This window comes from Ambystoma mexicanum, chromosome 3p (genome assembly GCF_040938575.1).
Source record: "Ambystoma mexicanum isolate Mex_15411 chromosome 3p, UKY_AmexF1_1, whole genome shotgun sequence".
Taxonomy (NCBI): Eukaryota; Metazoa; Chordata; class Amphibia; order Caudata; family Ambystomatidae; genus Ambystoma; species Ambystoma mexicanum.
Genome location: NC_090925.1, coordinates 1,107,099,971 through 1,107,122,233, shown reverse-complemented (window position 1 = coordinate 1,107,122,233; position 22,263 = coordinate 1,107,099,971). Strand labels below are relative to the sequence as shown.

At 46.0% G+C, this 22,263-nt stretch overlaps 1 protein-coding gene across 2 annotated transcripts in view; it reads left to right on the top strand.

The window, feature by feature from the left end:
• The window catches only part of ARHGAP26 (Rho GTPase activating protein 26), a 2,838,701-nt gene that overhangs the window by 1,673,589 nt on the left and 1,142,849 nt on the right, over positions 1-22,263 (top strand). For both annotated transcript variants that reach the window (XM_069652460.1, XM_069652459.1), the window contains exon 13: positions 21,070-21,135. In XM_069652460.1, coding sequence (XP_069508561.1) covers positions 21,070-21,135 — 66 coding nt within the window. The remainder of the gene's footprint in view (positions 1-21,069; positions 21,136-22,263) is intronic.

Sequence of the window (22,263 nt, the reverse complement as noted above, 5' to 3'; positions counted from 1 at the left end):
CTGAGGTTCAACTTAGCTTTGTCTTGGATGTCCCTTATACGAAGTAGTACCTCCTCTACCGCCGGAAGTGCAGGTTTGCAGGAAAAATGGGGAATGATGGCTCGGGGATGAAATCCATATGAGCAATAGAAGGGAGACATCTTGCTTGCGGAATGACTGGCATTATTATATGCGAACTCCGCCGTCGGCAGCATATCCACCCAGTTGTCTTGTTCCAGATTGGTGTAGCTGCGCAAATATTGTTCCAAGGTAGCGTTTAACCGCTCTGTCTGCCCATTGGTGTGGGGATGATATCCTGATGACAATGCGCAGTGAATATTAAGAGCGGCACATAAGGACTTCCAGAATTTGTAGACGTATTGGCTCCCTCGGTCTGATACTATCTTGTCTGGGAGACCATGGAGTCGAAACACATCTTTAATGAAAACCAATGCCATACCATCGGCAGTTGGCATACCAGGGAGTGGAGAGAAATGAGCCATCTTGGTGAGGGAGTCGATGGACACCATTATGCATGAACATCCTTGAGACAAAGGTAAGTCCACAATGAAATCAGTAGATACATGACTCCACGGACGCTCCGGGATGGAATCTTGCTGCAGCAAACCTATGGGTTTTTTTGTGTTGTTTTTACTCTGACAGCAGACTCTGCAGGACCTGACGTAACGCTTGACATCTCCAGACAAACTTGGCCAGTAAAAGGCTCTACTGATCAAGTCCAAGGTACTCGCCTGTCCCCTATGGCCTGCCGTCTTATGATCATGGCACCAGGACAATATGTCTTTCTGAAGAGGTTTAGATGGTACCCAGATCCTCTGATTCTTCAGGAACAAACCATCCTTTTGAATCATGCCGCGGGGTTCTGGATGTAAGGAGACGGCTTCTTTTATCCGTTGAAACAAGGAGGAGATAGTGGCAACAATGCGGTTCCTGGGAAACAACTTCTCCGGGCAGGATGGGGCAACCTGGGAGGAGAAAGACTTCCTGGACAGGGCATCTGCCAAAGTATTTTGGCTTCCAGGAATATAAGTGATGGTAAAGTCACATTGTGAGAAAAAATGCGCCCATCGGGCTTGTCTGGAATTGATGCACTCCATTGACTGTAGAACTTGTAAATTCTTATGGTCGGTCCGGATTACAAAAGGGTGGCTGCACCCCTGTAGGAGGTGTCTCCAAACTTCACAGGCTCTTTTCATGGCCAGAAGTTCACGTTCAATTACGGAATAATTCCGTTGACTAGTAGTGAGAGTCTTAGACAGATACGCTATTGGGTGTTCCGCGTTGTCATGCTCTTGTAGTAGAACAGCTCCTATAGCTGCGGCAGAGGCATCTGTCTCAACGATAAAAGGTTTGTTTTGGTCCGGCTGGCATAGGATGGGAGCGCTGCAGAAGCTCTTCTTCAAGAGTTGAAAGCTCTCTTCAGCCTGAGGGCTCCAGATGAAAGGCACAGATGTCTTCTTCAACAAGTTGGTAATTGGTAGAACAGTGTTGGAAAAACCTGGCACGAAACGCCTATAAAAATTAGCCAGGCCCAGGAATCTCTGAACCTCTTTGACTGAGGAAGGAGCCTGCCAATGGAGAATAGCCTCGACCTTCTTTTGATCCATTTGTACTCCTTGAGGTGAGAGGATAAACCCCAAGTAAGGGACCGAAGATGCCCCAAATACACATTTTTCACGTTTGGCCAATAAATGATGTTTCTTAAGGCGCTCCAGGACCTCTGTGAGATGCAGTAGATGCTCCGACATAGACTGTGAAAAAACAAGTATGTCGTCAAGGTAAACTACCACTGAAATAAACAATAAATCTGAGAATATTCGGTCTATGAACCTTTGAAAAATTGCTGGAGCATTGACCAGTCCGAATGGCATAACGTAGTATTCCTACAGACCAAATGGTGTCCTGAAGGCCGTCTTCCATTCATCTCCTGGACTTACTCTGAGTAAGTGATATGCATTGCGCAGATCCAATTTGGAGAAAACTGTCGCTCCCTGTACTGATTCCAAAATGTCAGGAATGAGGGGCATGGGATATCTGTCCTTGCAAGTTACCTTATTGAGTCCCCTGTAATCGATGCATGGCCTGAGGTCCTTGGAATCCCTCTTTGGAATAAAAAACAAGGGAGCACCCGCCGGGGATTTAGAGGGTCTGATGAGACCGTTGCACAAGTTGTCATCCAAATACTTTCGTAAAGCGTCCTTTTCAGTCTTGGATAAGGCAAACATTCGGCCAAATGGCACCAGGGCATTGGGTATCAGCTCAATGGAGCAGTCCTCCGGTCTGTGAGGTGGTAATGCCATGGGGGCGGATTCAGCAAACACCATAGGGTATTCTTCCAATATCTTGTCAATGGAATGCACCTCTATACTCGTGGGGAGAACAGTGGGAGATATTTTTACCTCCTGGTAATGTGCTTCTTGAAAGCAGTGTGTCTGGCAATAACTGGAATTAAAATGCAAACTATTAGACTTCCAGTCGACATGGGGATTATGTTGTCGCAGCCAGGTAATCCCCAAGATTAGGGGAAAATGGGCTGCTCGAATGATGTCAAAAGTAATGACTTCTGAATGCTGAAATATAGTTAGAGGAAGGGGTTCGGTAGTCTGAACAATGAGTCCTGAGCTCAAAGGTGTGCCGTCTACTCCTTCTACTTTCTGGCCGTGTCCGCGATCTATCCGTGAAGCACCTACTTTGTCAACCCAAAGGGTGTCAGCGAAGTTCCCTGCGGCACCGCAATCCAAGAGAGCCAGCGTCTCTACCGGGCTGCCATTGATAGTAACCTTAACCGTTATAACCATCAGGCGGGAATCTTCTGAAGGGTTCGAGGAATCAATAGACATAGTAACGTAGGGACTGGAAGACTGCCCTCGATAACCCGTCCCAACTAGGTTCGAGGGTTTGCGTTTTCCGCCGGTTTCTTGGTTAGTTCAGTACAGTTATGCACCGTGTGGCGATCAGAGGCACAATAGGCACATAGGCCCTGTTCCCTTCTCCTCCTCCTTCTTTCTTCAGGCGTTAGAGAACGGCGAGTAGTGCCGATTTCCATGGGCTCATCGTGAGGTTTGAGCGCTGTTGAAGGTGGTGAGGAGGTCCTTGAAAAGGAGGTACGCGTCTTTCTTCTTTCCTGGCGTCTTTCTTGCATCCTGAACTCCATCTGAAGGGCGGCCGTCATCAGATCCTGCAGGGAAGTAGGCCGAGGAAAATGAGCCATTTCATCTTTTAATTCTTCCCTAAGACCTCTGCGGAACAGAATAAATTGGGACTGCTCAGACCAACCCGTCTCCATGGCCAATCTCTTAAAGGAGGAGATTTAAGACAGCACATCAACTTGTCCTTGACGAATGTCCATCAAGTCTTCACCAGCTGCCATTGAGATTTCGGGTCTTTCAAAGGTTTGTTTGACAAAATCGATAAAGGCATCGAAATTCTGTAGGACAGGGTCATTTCCGGTGACTAGAGGGGTGGCCCAAGCAAGAGCGTTCCCTGTCATATTAGACACCAGGAATCCAACCTTGGCATGATCAGAGGCGTAGGTGCGGGTTCTGAAGGAAAAATACACCCTGCAAGCGTCAAGAAATTCTTTTAGGGTCTTGGGGGAACCATCGTACTTCCCCGAAGACAAAGGCATAGGAGGCAGGTCTGTGTTGGGGGGCTCCCTCACTGCTACCATTTGTTTTAGCAGGTTGTTTTCGGTTTTTATATTTTGCATTTCCAGAGAGAGGCTTTGTACTGCAGCAATTAGTTCCTGCACTTGCTCAGGAGTTGCCATGGTTGTTGTTTGTGGGCGTTGCAAACTGTCAGCACCAACTTCTAATACAGTTGTAGTACCCTTTTTTATCTCTTCAACCTCCTCACCTGTGGAGTCGAAATCCTCCTCAACTGGGCTGAGCGCTCGATGTGCCGTGTAGTCCTTTTCTTTTTTTCGAGGCTGAGCGTGTCTCCCACAAGAGGAAGCCACAGTGAGAGCGTGTAAATGCGCCCTGACCGTGTCCCACTCCCGGGAGGGACAAAAAAGGGGGAAAAAAAGCCAGAATAGGCAAAAAACCCCTGGAACCGGCAGGTATCCTGATGGTAGCTGGGCGTGTAAGCAGATGAACAATGGGAGAAGGCAGCAACAGGACCCAGCAGGAGAAGTACACTCCAGCAAACACCGGAAGCGAAAGTAAACAAAACCAAAGGCAGAAAGCCGGGCACAAAGAAGGGAAAGTAGGAAGGAGGGAGAGAACAGAAGGCGGGGACCTGAGAAGGACCGGGAAGAGTAAGAGAGGTGAAAGAGGAAAGGCTCGAGGAGCAAGAGGAAAACAGCGTGTAGCAAGACCGCGGCCGCGAGGAAAAGCAGCTGACCGTGGAAGGTTGCAACGCGCTGGACCCAGGGAGAGGAGTGGTTACATAACGCTACAGTCATCCTAGCGGAGAAAGACTAGACCGCTTAGTGAACGTAGCGTCAGCGTGACGGAAATCAGGAAGTCCGTAAGCGGCAGCGGGGCCAAAGACGCCAGGTGAGAAAGTGGCGCATGACAGCGTGGCTATACAAGAGCGAGGCCCCCAGACCCCCGATCAGAACGATAATGAGGGAAGATGGTAGCACAGTGGACACCCAAGAGGGTGTTAACGAGGAGTTTGCAGAATATTATAAAGTGCTGTATTCAGACGAGATGGGGGGCTGCCGAGAGGAAATAATGGAAACCTTAGAAGATATAGGACTGCCCATGATAAGTGAGGAGGAAAGGGAGGAACTAGATGCACCAATCACCCTGGAAGAGTTGGAAGAAGTGGTGAGGCAGTTACCTACCTGCAAGACCCCAGGGACGGATGGGCTCCCGAGTGAATCCTACAAGACATACAGGGAGGAGGTGCTCCCCCCTATGTTAGACATGTTCAACGAAGCGTTTGAGGTGGGACTGTTGCCGGAATCACTTAGAGAGGTGGTCATCATGCCACTTCCCAAGCCTAATAAACCTGCGCACAGCTGCGGCTCTTATAGACCTCTTTCGATGTTGAACCAGGACAGCAAGATATTGACGGCTATCCTGGCGAACAGATTGCAGAGAGTGATTAGCAAGCTAATACACCCTGACCAGACGGGCTATGTCCCGAATAGGAACATAACTCATAATCATAGGCGACTCCGACGGGTTGCTGAATGGGGTAGTACGGCTGAGGGCGAAATGGCGATCGTGTCCTTAGATGCAGTCAAAGCTTTCGACTCGGTCAAGTGGCCGTGGTTGCTGGCGACCTTGGAGAAGTATGGTATGGGGCCCGGTTATATAAGGTGGGTGAAGATGCTATATAGTGAGCCACTGGCCAGAGTTAGGACGGGATCAGTGATATCTGAGAGGTGGCAGCTTAGTAGAGGTACTAGGCAGGGGTGCCCTTGGTCCCCAATGCTTTATATATTAGCCCTGGAGCCTCTAGCAATATACCTCAGACAGCAGTATGATACGATAGGTATCGAAGTGGGGGGAGAACGACATCTGATCTCCTTATATGCAGACGACTTGTTGCTATACTTAAGGTATCCAGAAGAAAATCTCCAGTACATACTGGAGGTGATGGCGAGGTATGCAGGGCTGTCTGGGATAGCGGTGAATCCCCAAAAATCTAGTATGTTTCCGCTAGGCGACTATAAAGGAACCCCGAAGAGTCGATTACCGGTGTTACAAATACCATGGGAAGTTAATTCTTTCCGGTATCTTGGGATAGACGTGTACCATACGGTGGTGGAGGAGCATAAGCATAACACTGAGGTGGCACTCAAGAAAATCGAGCAGTGTATGCAATTTTGGGTTAAGCTGCCCTTAGCGATGATGGGACGGGGTGCAATGCTAAAAATGGTGGTCCTGCCTAGGCTTCTGCATTATTTTAGCAATATCCCATATATGGTACCTAAATAGTTCTTTGCCAAACTTAACAGTATGTGTAGGGACTTCTCGTGGCATGGTACCCGGAACAGAGTGGCGCTGTGGAAGCTGCAGAACTTTTATGAAAAAGGGGGGATAAAACTGCCAAATTTTGAGGTGTATTACGTAGCAAGCCAGCTGCAATATGTGGCTCAGTGGCTTTCGGACGAGGCGACCCCGGAAACTAGGTTATTTGGACATGATTGTGCCCCATTTCACTTGAGGGAGATGATCTGGCTGCCCAAGTCCGAAGTGAGAGAGCGCCCCCAGGATGATGATGCTTGGGTGGCAGATGTGGCGCCGGGTATGCCGGATGATGGGGAACCCATTCCCATGCTCCCCGCAGGTACCGCTGGTTGCGTTGGCAGGGGAAGATAGGCAGTTGAGGGCGATAATCAGGACCCATTGGGAATCGGTGGGGCTAGTAACATTAGGAGACGATGGGGCAAGTGGGGGCCATTCTGGACTTTGATGCCCTTGAGGAGGAAACAGGATTGCATGCGGGCCAATACATCACATACCACAGAATTGTGCAGAGAATTCGGGAAACGTGGCCTGAAACTGTATTAGAAGAGGAACCAGATGCCATCATAGAGGCAATGTATTATATATCGGATGGGGGGGCATGAGATTTTCAGGCTGTATGAGATGGTGATGTCTAAGGTTGGGAAGGATTTAACGCAATTGAGGTTGGATTGGGAGGCGGAAGTGGGAACCACGATAGAGGATGGGATGTGGGAACGGGCACTGGGATACCATAAGAAGGTGTCAAGGAATGCTAGACTAAAACAGATTCAACTATATATAACGCACAGAGCATATATGACGCCCATGAGAATATCTAAGTTTGAAAACGCCGGACGACAAGCGTGTCCCAAATGTGACGAGGAGAAAGCTGATATGACACACATGTTTTGGTCATGCCCGGTAATTGAGCGTTTCTGGGGAGAAGTGGCACAAAAGCTAGCCAAGAGAGGGGTCACGTTAACTATAGATACAGCTTGGGCCTGCTTGCTGGGAGGGTTCCCCAGATCATCAAAATTTAAGCATGTCAGTAAACTGAAAGATTTGGCAAATGTGCTTGCCAAACGAAGGATTGCCATGGGATGGAAGACTAGTCACAGACCACGGGTTGAGGTGTGGTGGAAGGAGTTACAGAAATGGGCAGAGGCAGAAACAATGGTATGGCAAGAGTCGAACGCTGTAAGGGGGAGGAGGAGATAGGGACCCTGATGGCATGGAAATCATTAATAGCAGAATTGTTTGGAGCAATACAAGATCGGACAGAATCTACAGGAAGCTGGACCCCGCCTCGTGCGGCGGACACAGAGGATGATGAACAGACTGGCTCATGAAGGGGGGTAGAAGGGGGGATGCAGTGACCAAGATTAAAAAAGTAATACGATTATTTTGTTGCAAAATGCACTGTGTGTTTGTTTGTATTGTTGTTTTTGTTAGATTAAAATCAATAAAATTGTTTTTTTTTTAAAAAATGGTGCCAAAATTATTACGAGAGGGCGAATATAAAGATTGAAGAGAACCGGTGATAGAGAGGAGCCCTGAGGTACTCCACAGACAATAGTCAGCATTTCAGATAGGAAGGAGCCCATCTTGACCTGCTGCTTATGTTCACTCATAAAAGAGTCAATCCATCTCTGTGCTTCTTTGCAGACATGTGCCACTTCACTCAATCTAACATTCACAATTTTCGAATCTACCGTGCCGAACGGTCTAACATAATAAGCATGCTAACATTGCCACCATCTACATTCTCAAGTATGTCATCTCATACTTTGATCAGTACCATCTCCGTTCGACGTCCCGGCCTAGAGCCGGACTGGAATGTATCAAGAGTATTGTTCTCTTCTAGATGTTTTTGGAGTTGCATGGTCACAACCTATTCTAGAATATTAGTAGGCCACACCAGCCCAGCAATAGGGTGGTAATTGGCCAATACATGGGGATCCAAATTAGGTTTTTTTAATAGCAGTGTCAAGTATGATTTCTTTAAATCCTGTGGCACACATCCCTGAGCCAGCGATGCATTAACAAAGCTTTGCATTTGTCCGCCTAAGACTTCTGCATGTTTTTGTGCTAGGTATGCCAGGATAGGATCGTAGCTATGATTTGTTGGTTTTAGTGCAAAAAGGTTTTTTTTGATGGTCTCTTCATCCACTGGAGTGAAATTAAACTCTGTATTTGGGGATATTCCCCCCCTCCTCATGGATCGGCATGGTGGGGTCGGATTCGCCAGTGGATTGACTATCAATATTTACTCTGATCTTTTCCACCATATCAAAAAATAAGTTATTAAAATTGTTGCCCATCTGCAAACTTGAATGCAGACTATTGTTGATGCCGTCATGATTCACTAACTTTCCAATTACCTTAAATAGTTCATTCGGTCTGTTTGGGGCAAAATTAATCAGATTTTGTAGGCTTAGTGCCTTTGCATGTCTGATCGCCGCTTTATAGCATTTTAATGCTAATTTGGCTGTTATGCGGTCTTCACTGGACTGAGTCAAACACCATCTCTTTTCAGCCTTCCGATAATTTCTTTGATGTTTTTTTACAATCTCACTAAACCATTGGTTCCCTGTCCTGGTAGTTCTTTTGACCTTTTTTTTAAAGGTGCAAGGAAATCACAGCTTGCTTGTAACTGTTGCTTCAAGCACGTATAGTCTGCCTCACCTTCTGACATATCATAGTGTTCTTGGATATCTAGCATCAAATTGACGTCTGATATTCTATCCAGATCTTTCTTCAGTCATCGGTAGTCTATAATAGGAGGTGTTATACCTCTATATACAGTAGGCGTCAATACCCAATTAGACTGAACCATGAGTAGAGGAAGGCAGATTGAGAAATATGCTGTTGCAGTAGTCCAGCCTAGAGAGAACCTGGGCTCTGGAGACAGTGAACTTCTGGGGGACACCACATGTGGAGAGAGAGGTGTTGGAGAGAAAGGATCCAAGTTGTATCTGGGAGGGCCGGTCCAGGAGGAAGGAGGTCAACCAAGCCAGGGCCTGATCTGTGATGCCCAGGTTCTCTCAGAGACGATTGATCAGGATGGCGTGATTGACTGTGTCTAAAGCAGAGGAGAGATCAAGGAGGATGAGGACATAAAGGAAGGATAGAATCAAGATAAGTGCGCAGATCTTCACAGGTGTTCAGGAGAGCAGTTTCAGTGCCTCTGGCTTGTCTGAAGCCAGACTGATGGTCTTTGAGACAGCCAACATATTCAGTGTGGAGAGTAAGCTGGAAGATGGACAGCTTTTCCAGGAGTTTTACCAGGAAAAGAGTGATAGAGATCAGGCGGTTGTTTGCTAAACAGGAAGGATCGGCAGAAGACTTTTTCAGGAGGGGGCGCACAAGGGAGTGCTTGAGGGGAGAGGGGGAAAGTTCCAGTGGAAAAAGAGTAATTGCAGAAATCTGCCAAGGCTGGAGCGAGGGTGTCAATGTGGTCCTTAATGATTCTGAAGGAGCAGGGGAGCACCTTCTTGGACAACACTTTCATAGAACGGACACGTCTAGAAACATTGTCAGGTGTGGTCGGAGAGAAAGCGGAGAAAGGAGGAGGAGAGGGAGAGGCACCAGAGGTGGGCCAAGAGAAGTGGAGGGCGAGGAAGAGGAGAGAGAGGGAGGCCAGGAGGTCCTGAGTGTAAGTGGTGAAGTGAGAAGCCACAGCCGTACAGAGGGCCTCGGAGTATTCTGCAGGTGTCTCTTGGGTGAGGGTGATCTTGTAGATGTCTGGTTGGCAAGCGTACGTTGGGGAGCCTGCTTTTTGCTTTGATCTCCGAGTAGTTTAGTCTTGTAGTTAGTTCTAGAGTGGGGTGGTTGGTGAAATTGTGTTCTTGGGCATACTCTTGATGACTTGCTGGATGTGTAAGATTTTGTTTTTGAAGTGGTTTGCAAGGTTGTTACATAATTTCTGGAAGGAAGTGGGTGTGTTGTTGCCGGCTGTCTGGCTTCTTAGCTTGTTGATGATGCTGAATATCTTTCATGGTGTTGCTTGCTTTTTCGATACGTCTGTTGTAGTCAGGGATGTAGATGAGGGATGTATCACCCATTTGTACTACAAATTGGCAAATGGTCCCAAAAAATAACAATAGGGAGTAAAATACTCCTAACAAAAGAGGGAAAAAGACATGTAGAAACTTGCTCGCTTGCTTTTACCCTCTCAACTCCATGCATATGTTTGGACTAGTAATGCACGAAGTACCACAGGAAGAAACTACTATTTAACTGCCTGATTAGTCTGTAAAAGGGTATCTGTTAATGTGCGTGAATAATTAGGTGCAAAGAAATACATGTTACAAAAACATTTCCATTTTTCAGTTAAAACTTTTTACTCGCTTATACAATACTCTCATTGGGAATAGGACTTACATTTTTATTCCCTAAAAAGTTATTTTACTCCCAACTTTTTTTTTTAAAAAAGTAGTAAAATACTCCCACTTCCAAATCTTATCTGGAGCACTGGCTGTAGTATAGGTTTTTGCTTTGAGGGTTTTGGTTTTATGCATCGGTCTCTGGCATTCAAGTTTTTTCTGCTGGTTGTACTTTTTCCTCGACACTTCTTCCAGTTTCCTTTTTATCTTCAGGACTCTGGGGTGGGAACCATCTTGCCCTCATTTTCTATTCTGAATGGGGTAAAAGGCTTTTCTTGTGCAATAGCATGTAGTATTTCCGTGATCGGTTTTTGGATTGTCTCATTTGAGATGTTCGTGATTAAGCTGAGTTGATATTTTCTTATTCAAACATTTATTGAAACTTCCTAATATGATCAGCTGGTCATATTTTATTGCGATGTTGGTTATAGCCTCTATAAACGGTCTGTGAAAAATGTGTTTTATGTGGGCAGTCTGTAGACTAGTAGCAATGGTTTGGTGGCCCATGGTTCGGTGGAGGAGGAGCAATTCACAGTTTGAGATATTTAGTGATGGTAATGTTGTGATCTTTAGGTGGTCTTTGTGTACAACGGCGGGAGCTCCTACTGTTTGCTTTTTTCTGTTTGAAGTTGTTGGTTATGTATTCTTGTGCGACTACCTTGAATTCTTCAGTTAGCCAGGTTTTAGTGAGGAACAGGATGTTCGTCCCACCATCGCTGAGTATATCTCTGTCCTGTTTTTTTACATTGATCTGGCGTTGACTAGGTTGTAGTGAATATTTTCTGTTGCCTGAGATTAGTTTGTGCTTCGGGGCACTGTTGATATTTTGGTTTGGCATGGGTTGCCTTTCTTTGTGATTTGCATTCGGGTTTGCTATGTGAGATGTACAAGAGTATTTCGTAGCTTCCAATTTTTTGTTGAGCAGTTCAAAGGGTATGACGTAATTTTTCGCTGGGTTTTTTGACGCAGATTTTTCTTTGAAAAAAAATCGAATTTTGGGGGGGGGTTAAATTATATAAATTGGGTGTGGGTGTACGGACATATACAAATAATTAAAGGGGATGGGGGTTTGGTGGGGTAACCCCCCCCCAAAAAAAATGGAATGACTTTTTTTGAAAAAAAATCTGCAGTAAAAAAACCTGCTATGAATCAGCAAGCGATGAAATCACATGGAACCATTCAAAGAAGGTTGATCTTTGGGTTAATGTGTTGTTCGGCGTTGTCTCTAGGCTTGTGTCGATCAAACTTAGTTTTTTTTTGTGATTAATAGTGTTTTGTTGTCGTTTGGTTCAGTTGTAGTTCTTCTGTGCATCTCAGGTCTGTCCCTTGTGTATCCATTGTCCTTCTTTGTGTTGTAGTGTTTATAGTTGGCTGGTTTTTGAGGTGTGTTTTATGTGGAAAGGTAGCGTGACAAAGTTATTTTGGTTGAGTTATCTTAAGGGCTTTCTAGCAGAAAGTGGTTTAATGCAGTATTTCTTGGTGGCACGGTAGGTTGAGATGATAGGTCTCCTTCTGTGTGGTTTGTTCTTTTATGGCGTCTTCTTGCGTGTTTTGGTCTTTCCTGGTGTGTGGCATTTGGTTGATATATGTTGTTGTTGGGTTGCGGGTTTACTGGTTGGTTGTCTGCTCCTTCTTTGGATTTGATGTGTTTTGACTGGGTTAATGGTCTGCATTTGGTTGACCGAATCTCAACAAATTTAATTGTGCGTAGTTCAGTCACAGAGCTTTTATGAGTGATAGATTTGATACCACCGGGCAGGATCCTACAGGTAAATAAATAATGCATAGAAGGGTACCAGAGGGCCGCAGAATAGCAGGGTTAGAAAGTCGGAGGGGCTGGATATCGTACGGGCTGAATATCGCAGGGGCAGGATGAGCAGGGGTTGGATATGGCAGGTGCTGATTGCAGCAGTGGTAGGTTAATGTTGGGAGGTGTGGTGAACCAGAAGGAGGGGACGGACTCAGGAGTGACCTGTTGAATGTGTTTAATGAAAATTGAAAGAAAATGCTTCTATCCCTATTGATATGAGAGATGTCCCCACCTGTAAAGTAAACTATGGGTGCTTGTCAATGATTAACAAAAAAAGGCAGCCCACAGTCCATAACCTATTTGCTATCTAGTCCTAGCACTATATTCAAATAACAGAAAATGTGCCGGGCGATGGCCTTCTCACTCGGGCTTTCTTGGGCCAATGTTCAGAGGATCACACTCTGGGGATAGTTTTTGCAAACAGTTCAAATTAAATAGGTTTATACTCTCCTTTAAATTCTTCAGGAAAGGTTGCCGGTCTCTCTTTAAATTAAATGTCTCTAGCCCTTTACATGTAGGAATGATTTCCTTATCTTTTCCCCATCTTTTCTTTGGGCTTTCTATCTTGGCCCACTGGCTCGGACCCTCTGTGTTTCCTTCTCTTTGGATTTCCCAAATGTCTCTTTGGGGTTATATCAGGACCCCCTTGGTTGAATCCCCACATATGCTCTTATTTTTGTGGTTTCCCAAATGTCTGTTCGCTCTATATCATAACCCCATTGCCTTTCTTGTGGGGTTTCCCCAAGTGTCTCTTATTTCTCTTGGGCCTTTCAGATCCCTTTGACTTTCTGTGTTTCTTAATCGTTTTGCTGGCTTCAATATTTCTATCTCGCTTTCATTGCTCGGGTTTCCCAGAATCCTGTAAACTTTCTTTCTTTCTTTCTTTCTTTCTTTCTTTCTTTCTTTCTTTCTTTCTTTCCAGCCCTAGTACCTTCTGTATTTCTGGGCATGCTCCAGCTGTGTGACTTCCCAGCAAGGTTGTTGCCGTTTGGCCCCTTCCTCTCCACCCTTTGGCCGTAAGCATCTGCCTCGCAAATGCTGTCTGGCTCCGCAGACTCCTTGGAACTTGTATTCAAATGGAAGATTCTTTCCTCTGTTCACTCTTGGTCTTGGTGCTGTTTCTCGGGTCTGTGACGCACCACGGCTGCAGCGTGGTCATGCCACCAAAACTGATGGTTCGCCTCTCTCAGTGCCAGCCTTGCACCGTCTTTGCTTCCTTGCTTCGCTTCCACACTACCGCGGGCTCCGCTCCTCCAGGACTTCAGTGCGCTAGAGTCTTGCCTCTGCGTAGGATTCTCTCCTTTCCATTCACGATTCTTCATCTGTATATTGACGCTTGAGTACATCAAAGGTGCTGTATGTCCAAAGCGGACTTCAACTGGCCTCCAGTATTACCTTGACCCAATAGTAGAAAAGGGCTGTCCATCTTGGTTACAGGCCATATAGTCGTACCATTTGTTTCTTCTATTGCCAAATAGGCAGAAATTGTGTTCTTTGGCTGGAGTTCCTTAAGGAAATGGGAGCTTGTCCCACAGAGGGGAGTCACTCCCAATGAGGTCCCGCATTCCTTGACCCCTATGGATGGTCTTGCTTAGTGGGATCACCTCCCTATCCTCAAAGGGGGTGGCTCCACCCTGGGGAGAAGGGATGAATTGCCTTCATTTATCTGAGAGGGTATCGCAGGGAGGGTTACCCCAGGGTGCAGTATCGCAGGGGCAAAGTATGGCAGGAACGCAAGGTGTGGAATGGGTGTGCTCTCAGTGTCTCATGGACACAGTGTCATATGGGCATGAGTGTCAACGAAGCACACTTTCGGCTGGTAGTAGTGTCACCTGGGTAAAAGATTGGCATATACTCTATGGGGCGCAGTAAGATTTCACAGTGGCAAAGTTTCACATTGTCAACATTTCACAGTGGTATGATCTCATAAGTGTTTGAATCTTAGAGTGGTAAGCTCTCCAAGTGGTAGCCTCACAATGGTAGATGGGCAGCGGAAATTCACAATAGCAGATTCCCAAAGCAGTGAAGCCCCACAGGTGGAATTCCATACATGGGTTCAATCTCACAGGGTCAGAGCCTTAAAGTGGCATGGCCTCACACTGGCACAGTATTTGTGGCACAGCCTTATGAATGCAAGACCTCACAGTTGCAAAATGTTCGCATTGGAGGAATCTTCCCAGTTGCGGATTCTCCCAGTGTCAAAGTACTGAATACCCACAAGGCATAGTAGGTTTGTCCCTCTTCCCCCTCTGCTCTTAAAATTTCTGCTGTAATGCATTTCCCCCTTTTCCTCCCTCCCTGCCCTGTGGGTGCTTGGAAACAGTATATTCTTATTGTATAAGCGCCTAAAAAGCAAACAATAAATACATAAATAAATAAATAAATAGCAGTGGTGGGAGGCTCACAACTGCAAAATCTCAGTGTCTTGCTGTGGCAGAGCTCCATAATGGCAACTCCTCACAGTGGCAAGGCCACACTTTAGTTCTGCAGTGCTGGGTTTCAAAGTGGTAGAGTGTTCACTCTAGCAGACATGTTCACATTGGCAGAGTTTCACAATGTCAAAGCTCTACCGTGGAAAAACTCCACAGTGCCAGAAACTCAATATCTGATATCTTAGTGTCAGAAACTGGACAATGGCAAACAAAACTGTGTTAAACCCTTGCACTGGGAAGGGGCCCACAGCGCGAAAACCCCACAGTGGAGAAACCTTGCAGTGCAAAATCTCACATTAAAAGATCAATAGTTTGAAAATCTGATAATGGCAAAACTGATCGGGGCAAAACCGACAGTGGCAAAGTCTCACATAGCACAATTTCACATTAACACAGTCTGACAAATGGAAACGCTGACAATGGCCAAAAAGTGGATATTGGCAAAATGGACGGTGGCAAAGTCTAACAGTAGCACAACCTCACATTAGCACAATCTTTGTGACAAAATCTGATCCTGGCAAAATCTGACAGTGGCAAAGACTTACATTAGGACAACTAAGTCTCATATTAGCACAACCTCATATTGTCAAAAGTGACAAAGTCTCACATTAGTACAATCTCGGATTAGCTGCAATTTAGTGGCAGAACTGATAGTGGTAAAATCTGATAGTGGCAGATCTCACATTAGCACAACCTTAGAGGCTAAATCTGATAATGGCAAAACTGACAGTGGCAAACTCTCACATTAGCAGAATACAATAATGGCAAAACTGATATTGGTAAAACTGATATTAGCAAAACAGAGAGTGGTAAGGTCTCACATTAGCACAACCTCACATTAGCACAATGATAGTGGCAAAATTTGATGATGGCAAAAACTGATGGTGGCAAAACTGACAGTGGTGGTGATTATTGGATTCTGCCCACAAATCATGTGATTCTGATTACCGCAGCCAAAGATGCTTACTACTCCACCACCTTGGCGGCAGCCTCTAAGACGAGCAAAGCCCTCTTTGAAGTAGTAAAGCATTGTACCAAACCCTCTCCGGACCCCGGGTTACCAGCAAGTCAGGAATTATGTGACAGAATCAACGCATTTAAAAAATTGGAGAGACTTGCAGTATTAGCTTCGCCTGCATCCCGGCATGCACACTGCCCCTCTGGACTGAATTCTCTCCTCTCTTTTCCCTGGATTTCCTAAAAAGGATTGCCTCCCTCAAGCCTACTTCTTACTCTGACGATACAGTTCCAGCGTACATCATGAAACAATTGACTGGCCCGGCGCTCAATGTGCTTCTCAGCATCAACAATGCCCCCTGTTTCCCCCCCTTGTTGCAGAAGGATCATTCCCGAGCACTTTCAAGACTGGTCTCATAGGATCTCTCTGGGGGGAGAAAGAAATTGATCCAGACAACTGCCAACTACGGGCCCATTACGAACATCCCGTTTATTGGCAAAATCTTGGAAAAAGTAGTTGCTACACAGCTATGTGCCAGAATCGAACAACTCCACCTCCTAAATCAGGGTTCCGCCCAAAGTACAGCCACCATCCGGGTGGTGGATGATGCTCTCCAAATCATGGATGAGGGCGACTCATGCCTCCTCGTCCTCCTTGACCTCTCGGCTGCTTTTAGATACTGCCAACCACCACATTCTTCTCTCCCTCCTCCCTCTCTCCCAGGGCACTGTCCTGAATTGGTGTACCTTCTTCCTCTCAGGCAGACACCAGGCTGTTCAGATGAACTTGTTGCGTTCTGACTGACTCCAGGTCTCCTGTGGAGTCCCCCAGGGCTCCATCCTCTCACCAATCCTTTTTAACCTGTATATGGAGCGTCTAGGCTCTCTCCTCAAAGATCCCAACATAGCCATCCACCAATACACAGGCGATACTAAGTTGTACATGAGAGTAAATAGCGTGCAGGACATTTTTCATCTCCAGGATTACCTTGCCATCCTCCAGTCCTGGATGTCGACTGCCTAACTCAAACTAAACAGTTCAAAGACTGAATTTGTCTTCATCGGTTTGCCCACTAAAAAAACAATTTGTCCAACAATGGCTCAATGATATGCACCTAGAAGAATTTGATCCACAACTCTCAGACTCTGCAAAATCCTTAGGCTTCACCATTGACCGCAATCTGTCCTTCCAGAAACACATAGCCAAGAAGGCCACATAGCATGGCTCAGAATCTCTACCCTTATGAAAAATCAAACCCTTAATCCCGCCGCAGGCCTTCTGGACCGTAGTGCTGGTCTCGCGCATAGATGGGGGAAATGCTCTTCTGACAGGGCTGCCAGCTGCTTACTGGGCTCCCCTAAAAGCAGTCCACCACGCTGCAGCACGTTTTATTACAGGAGCACGGAAATTTGACCAAATTACCCCCCATCCTACCCGAACTACATTGGTTTCCACTCCAAGCAAGGCTACTGTTCAAGACTGCACGAATCATCTACAAAGTGGTCATGATAAGCACACCACCAAGGAGAGGACCCACAACCTATCCTGCTCTTGTCATGCACCCACCCTCTGGAACTCAATCCAGTGCCCCCAAATTTTCCAATTTCACAAATCTCTCAAAGCATGGCTCTTTCAACAACCAAGGACTAATTCCAATGGATGCAAAGACCTCACAGCACTGCGCTATTGTTAAAAGATGCCAGCGGGGTTGCTGAGCAGATCTGGCCAGCAGGCGAACAGGCAAACAAGGAGTCACCCTACGCTGGCTGCCTCTGGTGGGTCCCTAAAGAGTGCTGTTCCAGGACTTGTGACCCCCAATCAGTGCCTGGGGAGGGCAGGCAGAGGGAGGGTCGGGAGGCGGGGAGGGGACTGCGACTTGGATTCGAAAGGGGGATTGGGGCTTCTGGATTTTCGGGGAACGGGCTCTGGGGAGAGGCCTTCTAAGGCCTTTATTTGTTTTTGGGTTGGTGCCGTGTTCCCTTAAGCGAGAGAAGAACCGAAAAACGCCTTGGCTCACCCTTTTTTGCTTGGTGCTGCTGTTGTGGGTCCCGTGACTATAGTGTCACTAATAGATAAAAATGTATTTAAAACTTCAGATGGAAATATCTGTATGTTGATGTATTTATGTATAAATTAACACCCTGGGGAGAGATGCCCACCAATCAGATGGTCCCAAAAACGGGCATGAATCTATAGTATACGCCCGTGTTCCTCGTGATTTACCTGCACCTCTTCCTGAGCTGCCATTTTTTGGTTGTCTCCAGACCAGTTCCCACCTCCTCTAATTAAGCCACAGCCATTTTATGTTTGTAGGGTTTTCTTATGCAAATTTGGCACATGACCAAAGCTCGTCATGCATTTCCATTTCCCGTTACTATTATCATCTAGGTGCTAAGGCCCTAGGGTGATAAAAGCGATCCCCCGTGCTCTAGGTTGGACAGGTTTTCCAACGACCCTTACCCCGGAAGTCTGAGCGTACCCTAAGCTGGGTACATGTTACAGTCTTGTCTGCCCTTAATCACAGGGGTGCTACACTAAAAATGAAAATATTGCATTAAAATGCAAGCAAACTTTGCTGTTCACTTAGAAAGCAAAACTACATGTTATTTCTTCAGTTAGTTTTCTCTGCAACAACACAGTGCATGTTAAAATCCAATGTACTTCTTTTCTCACCATGTAACCGTTAAGCTTGTCTTATGTGATGGTGTCCAATTCTGGGGAGAAGACGTGATGGTTTTCAACACATACTTCCCAACTCTTCTCTAGTGTGCAAACAACATTAGCACCCTGGTGGAGCGAACCAGCCTATCAGGTTACTAGCAACGCAGGCTTGAACCGCCGGTGAAAACCTGCATACCATTCCACCTGATGGCCGACTTCCCCCGCTGCCATCTTCCCCCCCACCCTCTGTCCCGTTTTTTGTTGTTGTTCGTTTCCACCCTCCACTTACCTTATTTTGGCGGCAGCGGCACTTCCCACCACTGCCGCTCCTTCCTCTCCGTTCCTGCTGGCCACCTTGGAAAAGTATTTTCCTTCATTCAGCGGGATGACGCACACGTTCCGTTGAATGAAGGAAGGAAAATACTATTTTTAAGCACTGTGGGTTACCAGTTTGGACCGCTGGGGTGCTAATGGCCTTAAATCTGTGTTCCAAATAATGTAACGGTGTAACGGCATGCGGCCCTCGTTTATTGCCCTCGCTTTGCTCAGGCCGTTAATTTGGACTGCCAGCCCCGTTACCCCGTGTTCCAGCCGTTGGAACTGGGGCTTAAAGCGACATTCCATAGTAGCATGCATGGCATGATAATGGCATCACCCCATGTTCCTGCATGGCAGCTTCCCTCTTACCCTATCCAGCCTCTTCTTTTTTTTTTGTTGCTGTCAGCTCTGAGTCCCACTTTCCCTTCTTCCCTGCTGGCTGCCCCACCTCTAAATACAGACCCATCCTTACTCTTCTTACCTGCCTGCCTTGCGACCCCTCATTCTCTGACTACACTTCCTCGCAATGGAAAAGGCACAGTGGCCCTGGTATATTTTCCCAACTGCCCTTTTTGTAAGATTTTTGAATCGACATTCAGCAGTGTTCCCCTTAATAGTTTTTCTTAAAAATCGACCTAAAGCTATTACACCGCAGATGGAGCCCAGGGTTGCTAATTGGAAGTTTTTGAGGGTAGACGGGGCATTTAATGGCACTGAGGCCTTGTTGCAATCAAGCCTACCTTAGGCTTGGCATAAAACTGGACCTGGCCGCTCACAAACGCAGAGGATATTGCATATGGAATGACTCATTTGATTTGCTTGATTTGATTTGATTTGATTTGTATGTTTATAGTGCGTCGGTAGCCCGCAGGCATCAGGGCGCAGAGAGACAGATTCATGTTAAGTCGTGGGTAGGAGAGAAGCTAAGAGGTGGAACATTATTTAAAAAGATGGGTCTTTAGATTTTTTCTGAAAATTAGCAGATTTGGCTCTGCTCTCAGTGAGACCGGTAGGTTGTTCCACTGCTGGGCAGCACAGAACGGGAATGATTTCCCAGCACCAGTTGTTCGGAGTGCCTGGGGTATCTGTAGCCTGCCTTGTGTTTGGGATTTTAGAGCCCTGTTAGGGGTATATCGGGTAAATTTGGCTCTAAGAAAGGATGGAGCCACTCCATATAAGCACCTGTGAACCAGGGTCATAGATTTAAAAAGGATTCTATCCTCTACTCTGAGCCAGTGGAGGGATCTTCTGGCCTCTGTCACATGGCTTCTTCTATCGATCTTTTTTATGATCTGGACTGCGTTGTTCTCCATTATCTGGCATTTGCTTATGCACTTTTTAGGTGCTCCCAGGAGCAATGAGTTGCCGTAGTCAAGACGTTCCAGTATAATGGCCCTGGCAATTGTGGCCGTATTTTCTTCTGTTAATAGTGGGCGTATGGCTCTCAGTAACCCGATGTAATATGCGTTATTTTTATGGAGATAATTGGTATGGGATTCAGATCCCAGGGACGCCTCCAGCATCATCCCAAGTGTTTTCACATGGGGGACCACCTTGATACTTGAGTCTTTGATAGTGAATTCTTCAAACTCTTTACCAAGCTTGCCCCTTGCTTGACTGGATCCGAAAATCATGAGTTCGTTTTTTTTTATACTATTCAAGCACATCCAGTTGTCTTCCATCCATCTATCTATCAGGTTGTATATAATTGTAATCTTTTTCTTGTCTATTCGGTAATCTCCTTCCAACTCTATCACCAGCTGTGTATCATCGGCGTAGTTGGTGAAGTGAACACCGATAGATTCTAGTAGTACACATAGATATTTCATGAATAGGTTGAAAAGGAGGGGAGAGATGCTAGCTCCCTGCGGAACACCTGCACTTATGGGAGAGGATGTAGAGAACTTTTCTTCCCAGTGAATTCTGGCTACACGGTCGGTGAGAAACGATGTTAGCCATGCCAAGGCTGCCTTAGAGCACCCTGCTGTTTTCTCCAAAACTTGTAAAAGTGTATGGTCGACGAGGTTTACTTATTCGATATTTAAATAGAAGGGTCGATTTAATGGCAGCAAAGGTTCCCGTGAACAGTAACAGATGTGTTCTCCTTGATTCAGTCACTGCATATGTGTTTTTAGTAGATGTCCTCCTGATGAAAAAAATAACCAGCGATAACTTTCGGAATTTGCAGTCCTTTGTACTTTGTTGTTGATTCTCTCTCACCTGCTGACTCGAAGTTGTATCCTTTGGGGAAATTTGTGATGAAATCCAGACATTTCTGACAAGGCCTTTTAGCAGAACAATAAAATGAGTATCAATACACTGGGCAATAGTATTATCTGTTCTCGACATTGCTACAAACTGCAAAATATACCCTAGCAAGCAGTATAAACCTGTCATTAATGCCCATACTTTTAATTTGCTCTCTCTTCGTCTGCAATGCACATCCCAGGACACTATATAAACAGTGCTAATATTTACACAATGTATTTAATTAGGGAAAGTGATGTGGGGAATGTTTCTGTTGTATCGAGTTAGGCATCTCCGTTGTCGCTGTGTATTGTGTGCCAATGTTAATCCGTGTCTTTTTTTTCCCCTCTAGCGGCCCAGCTGGACAGCATTGGCTTCAGCATCATCCGGACGTGCATCCAGGCCGTGGAAACCAGAGGTAGGCAGGCCAGCCCACAGATGGCAGGGGCTTTGCTCAGTCTTGGAAACATACCAATGACTACACACACAGCTGTCTGCATCCTGGTGTGTGTTTGCAATTCATGCGTCAAGCGTCATCCTGCTTTGGGTATGCCTGGACTCGGGGATGTAGCCTCTTTCTTAAGCAAACTGACTCTTGGGCACCCATTGCTTGATGTCATCGTACTTTTAGATCACGCATGCTTCTCTCTGCCTGTCCATATAGTAATCTAACTCTCTCGGTCAAGCATTCGTTCTTCCTGCTCGCTCAGGCTATCCCTCCATCTCTCGTGTCCGTTCTTTCCTCACTGCAAGAATGCTACATCATCTTTGTGACGCGCAACTCTCTTGTTGAGTGTCTTGCACTCGCTCATACAAAACCATCCACCCTGTGAGCAATAATGTTTCTTTCAAATAAGCAAACATTCTCTCTTCTGAGTTTATATTCTGTTAATCCAGGCCCATTTTTATGTCCAGCAAAAACTTGACCAGGGAAGGTTCTCTTAAGCTGCTTCTGTCTATCAGGCATCAGGGACGTCATTTCACCAAAATGCTAGGGTACCGGAAGTGACATCACATGACCTTTGACCTCCGATGGCATCACAGGAAGTGATGTCATTTGACCCCCCACCTCGAAGTGACATCACGAGAAGTGATGGAACACGAACTTTCACCCCTTGACAAAACAGGAAGGGACATCACATAGTGTTCCTAAGTACACTACGAGAAATATCATTGTTTATCACTATGTTATATACATTTCATAGAAGAATGGATCACCATATGTATCATTAATATCCGTGTGTAAAGGACCATATTACCAAATTACTGTGAATGCAAGCAGACGTTCAAGGCCAAATGATGATATGTTGTTATATAGCACTTATGCTTAAGCGCTTATACATACAATATCACCCAGCCTGTTTTGGTTCTCATTTACTGACCTCAGAAGGGTGAAAGGCTGAGTTGAGGTGTTTGCGAACAGGCTAAATCAGTGACTCACCACCTGAAGTGTGCCTGGAAGCAAACCTTTGCGTCTGGCAATTATTGGGTAGAATTTCAGAAAGACAAATTATGCGTTATTCCTATTCTTTCTTATTCAGCGTCA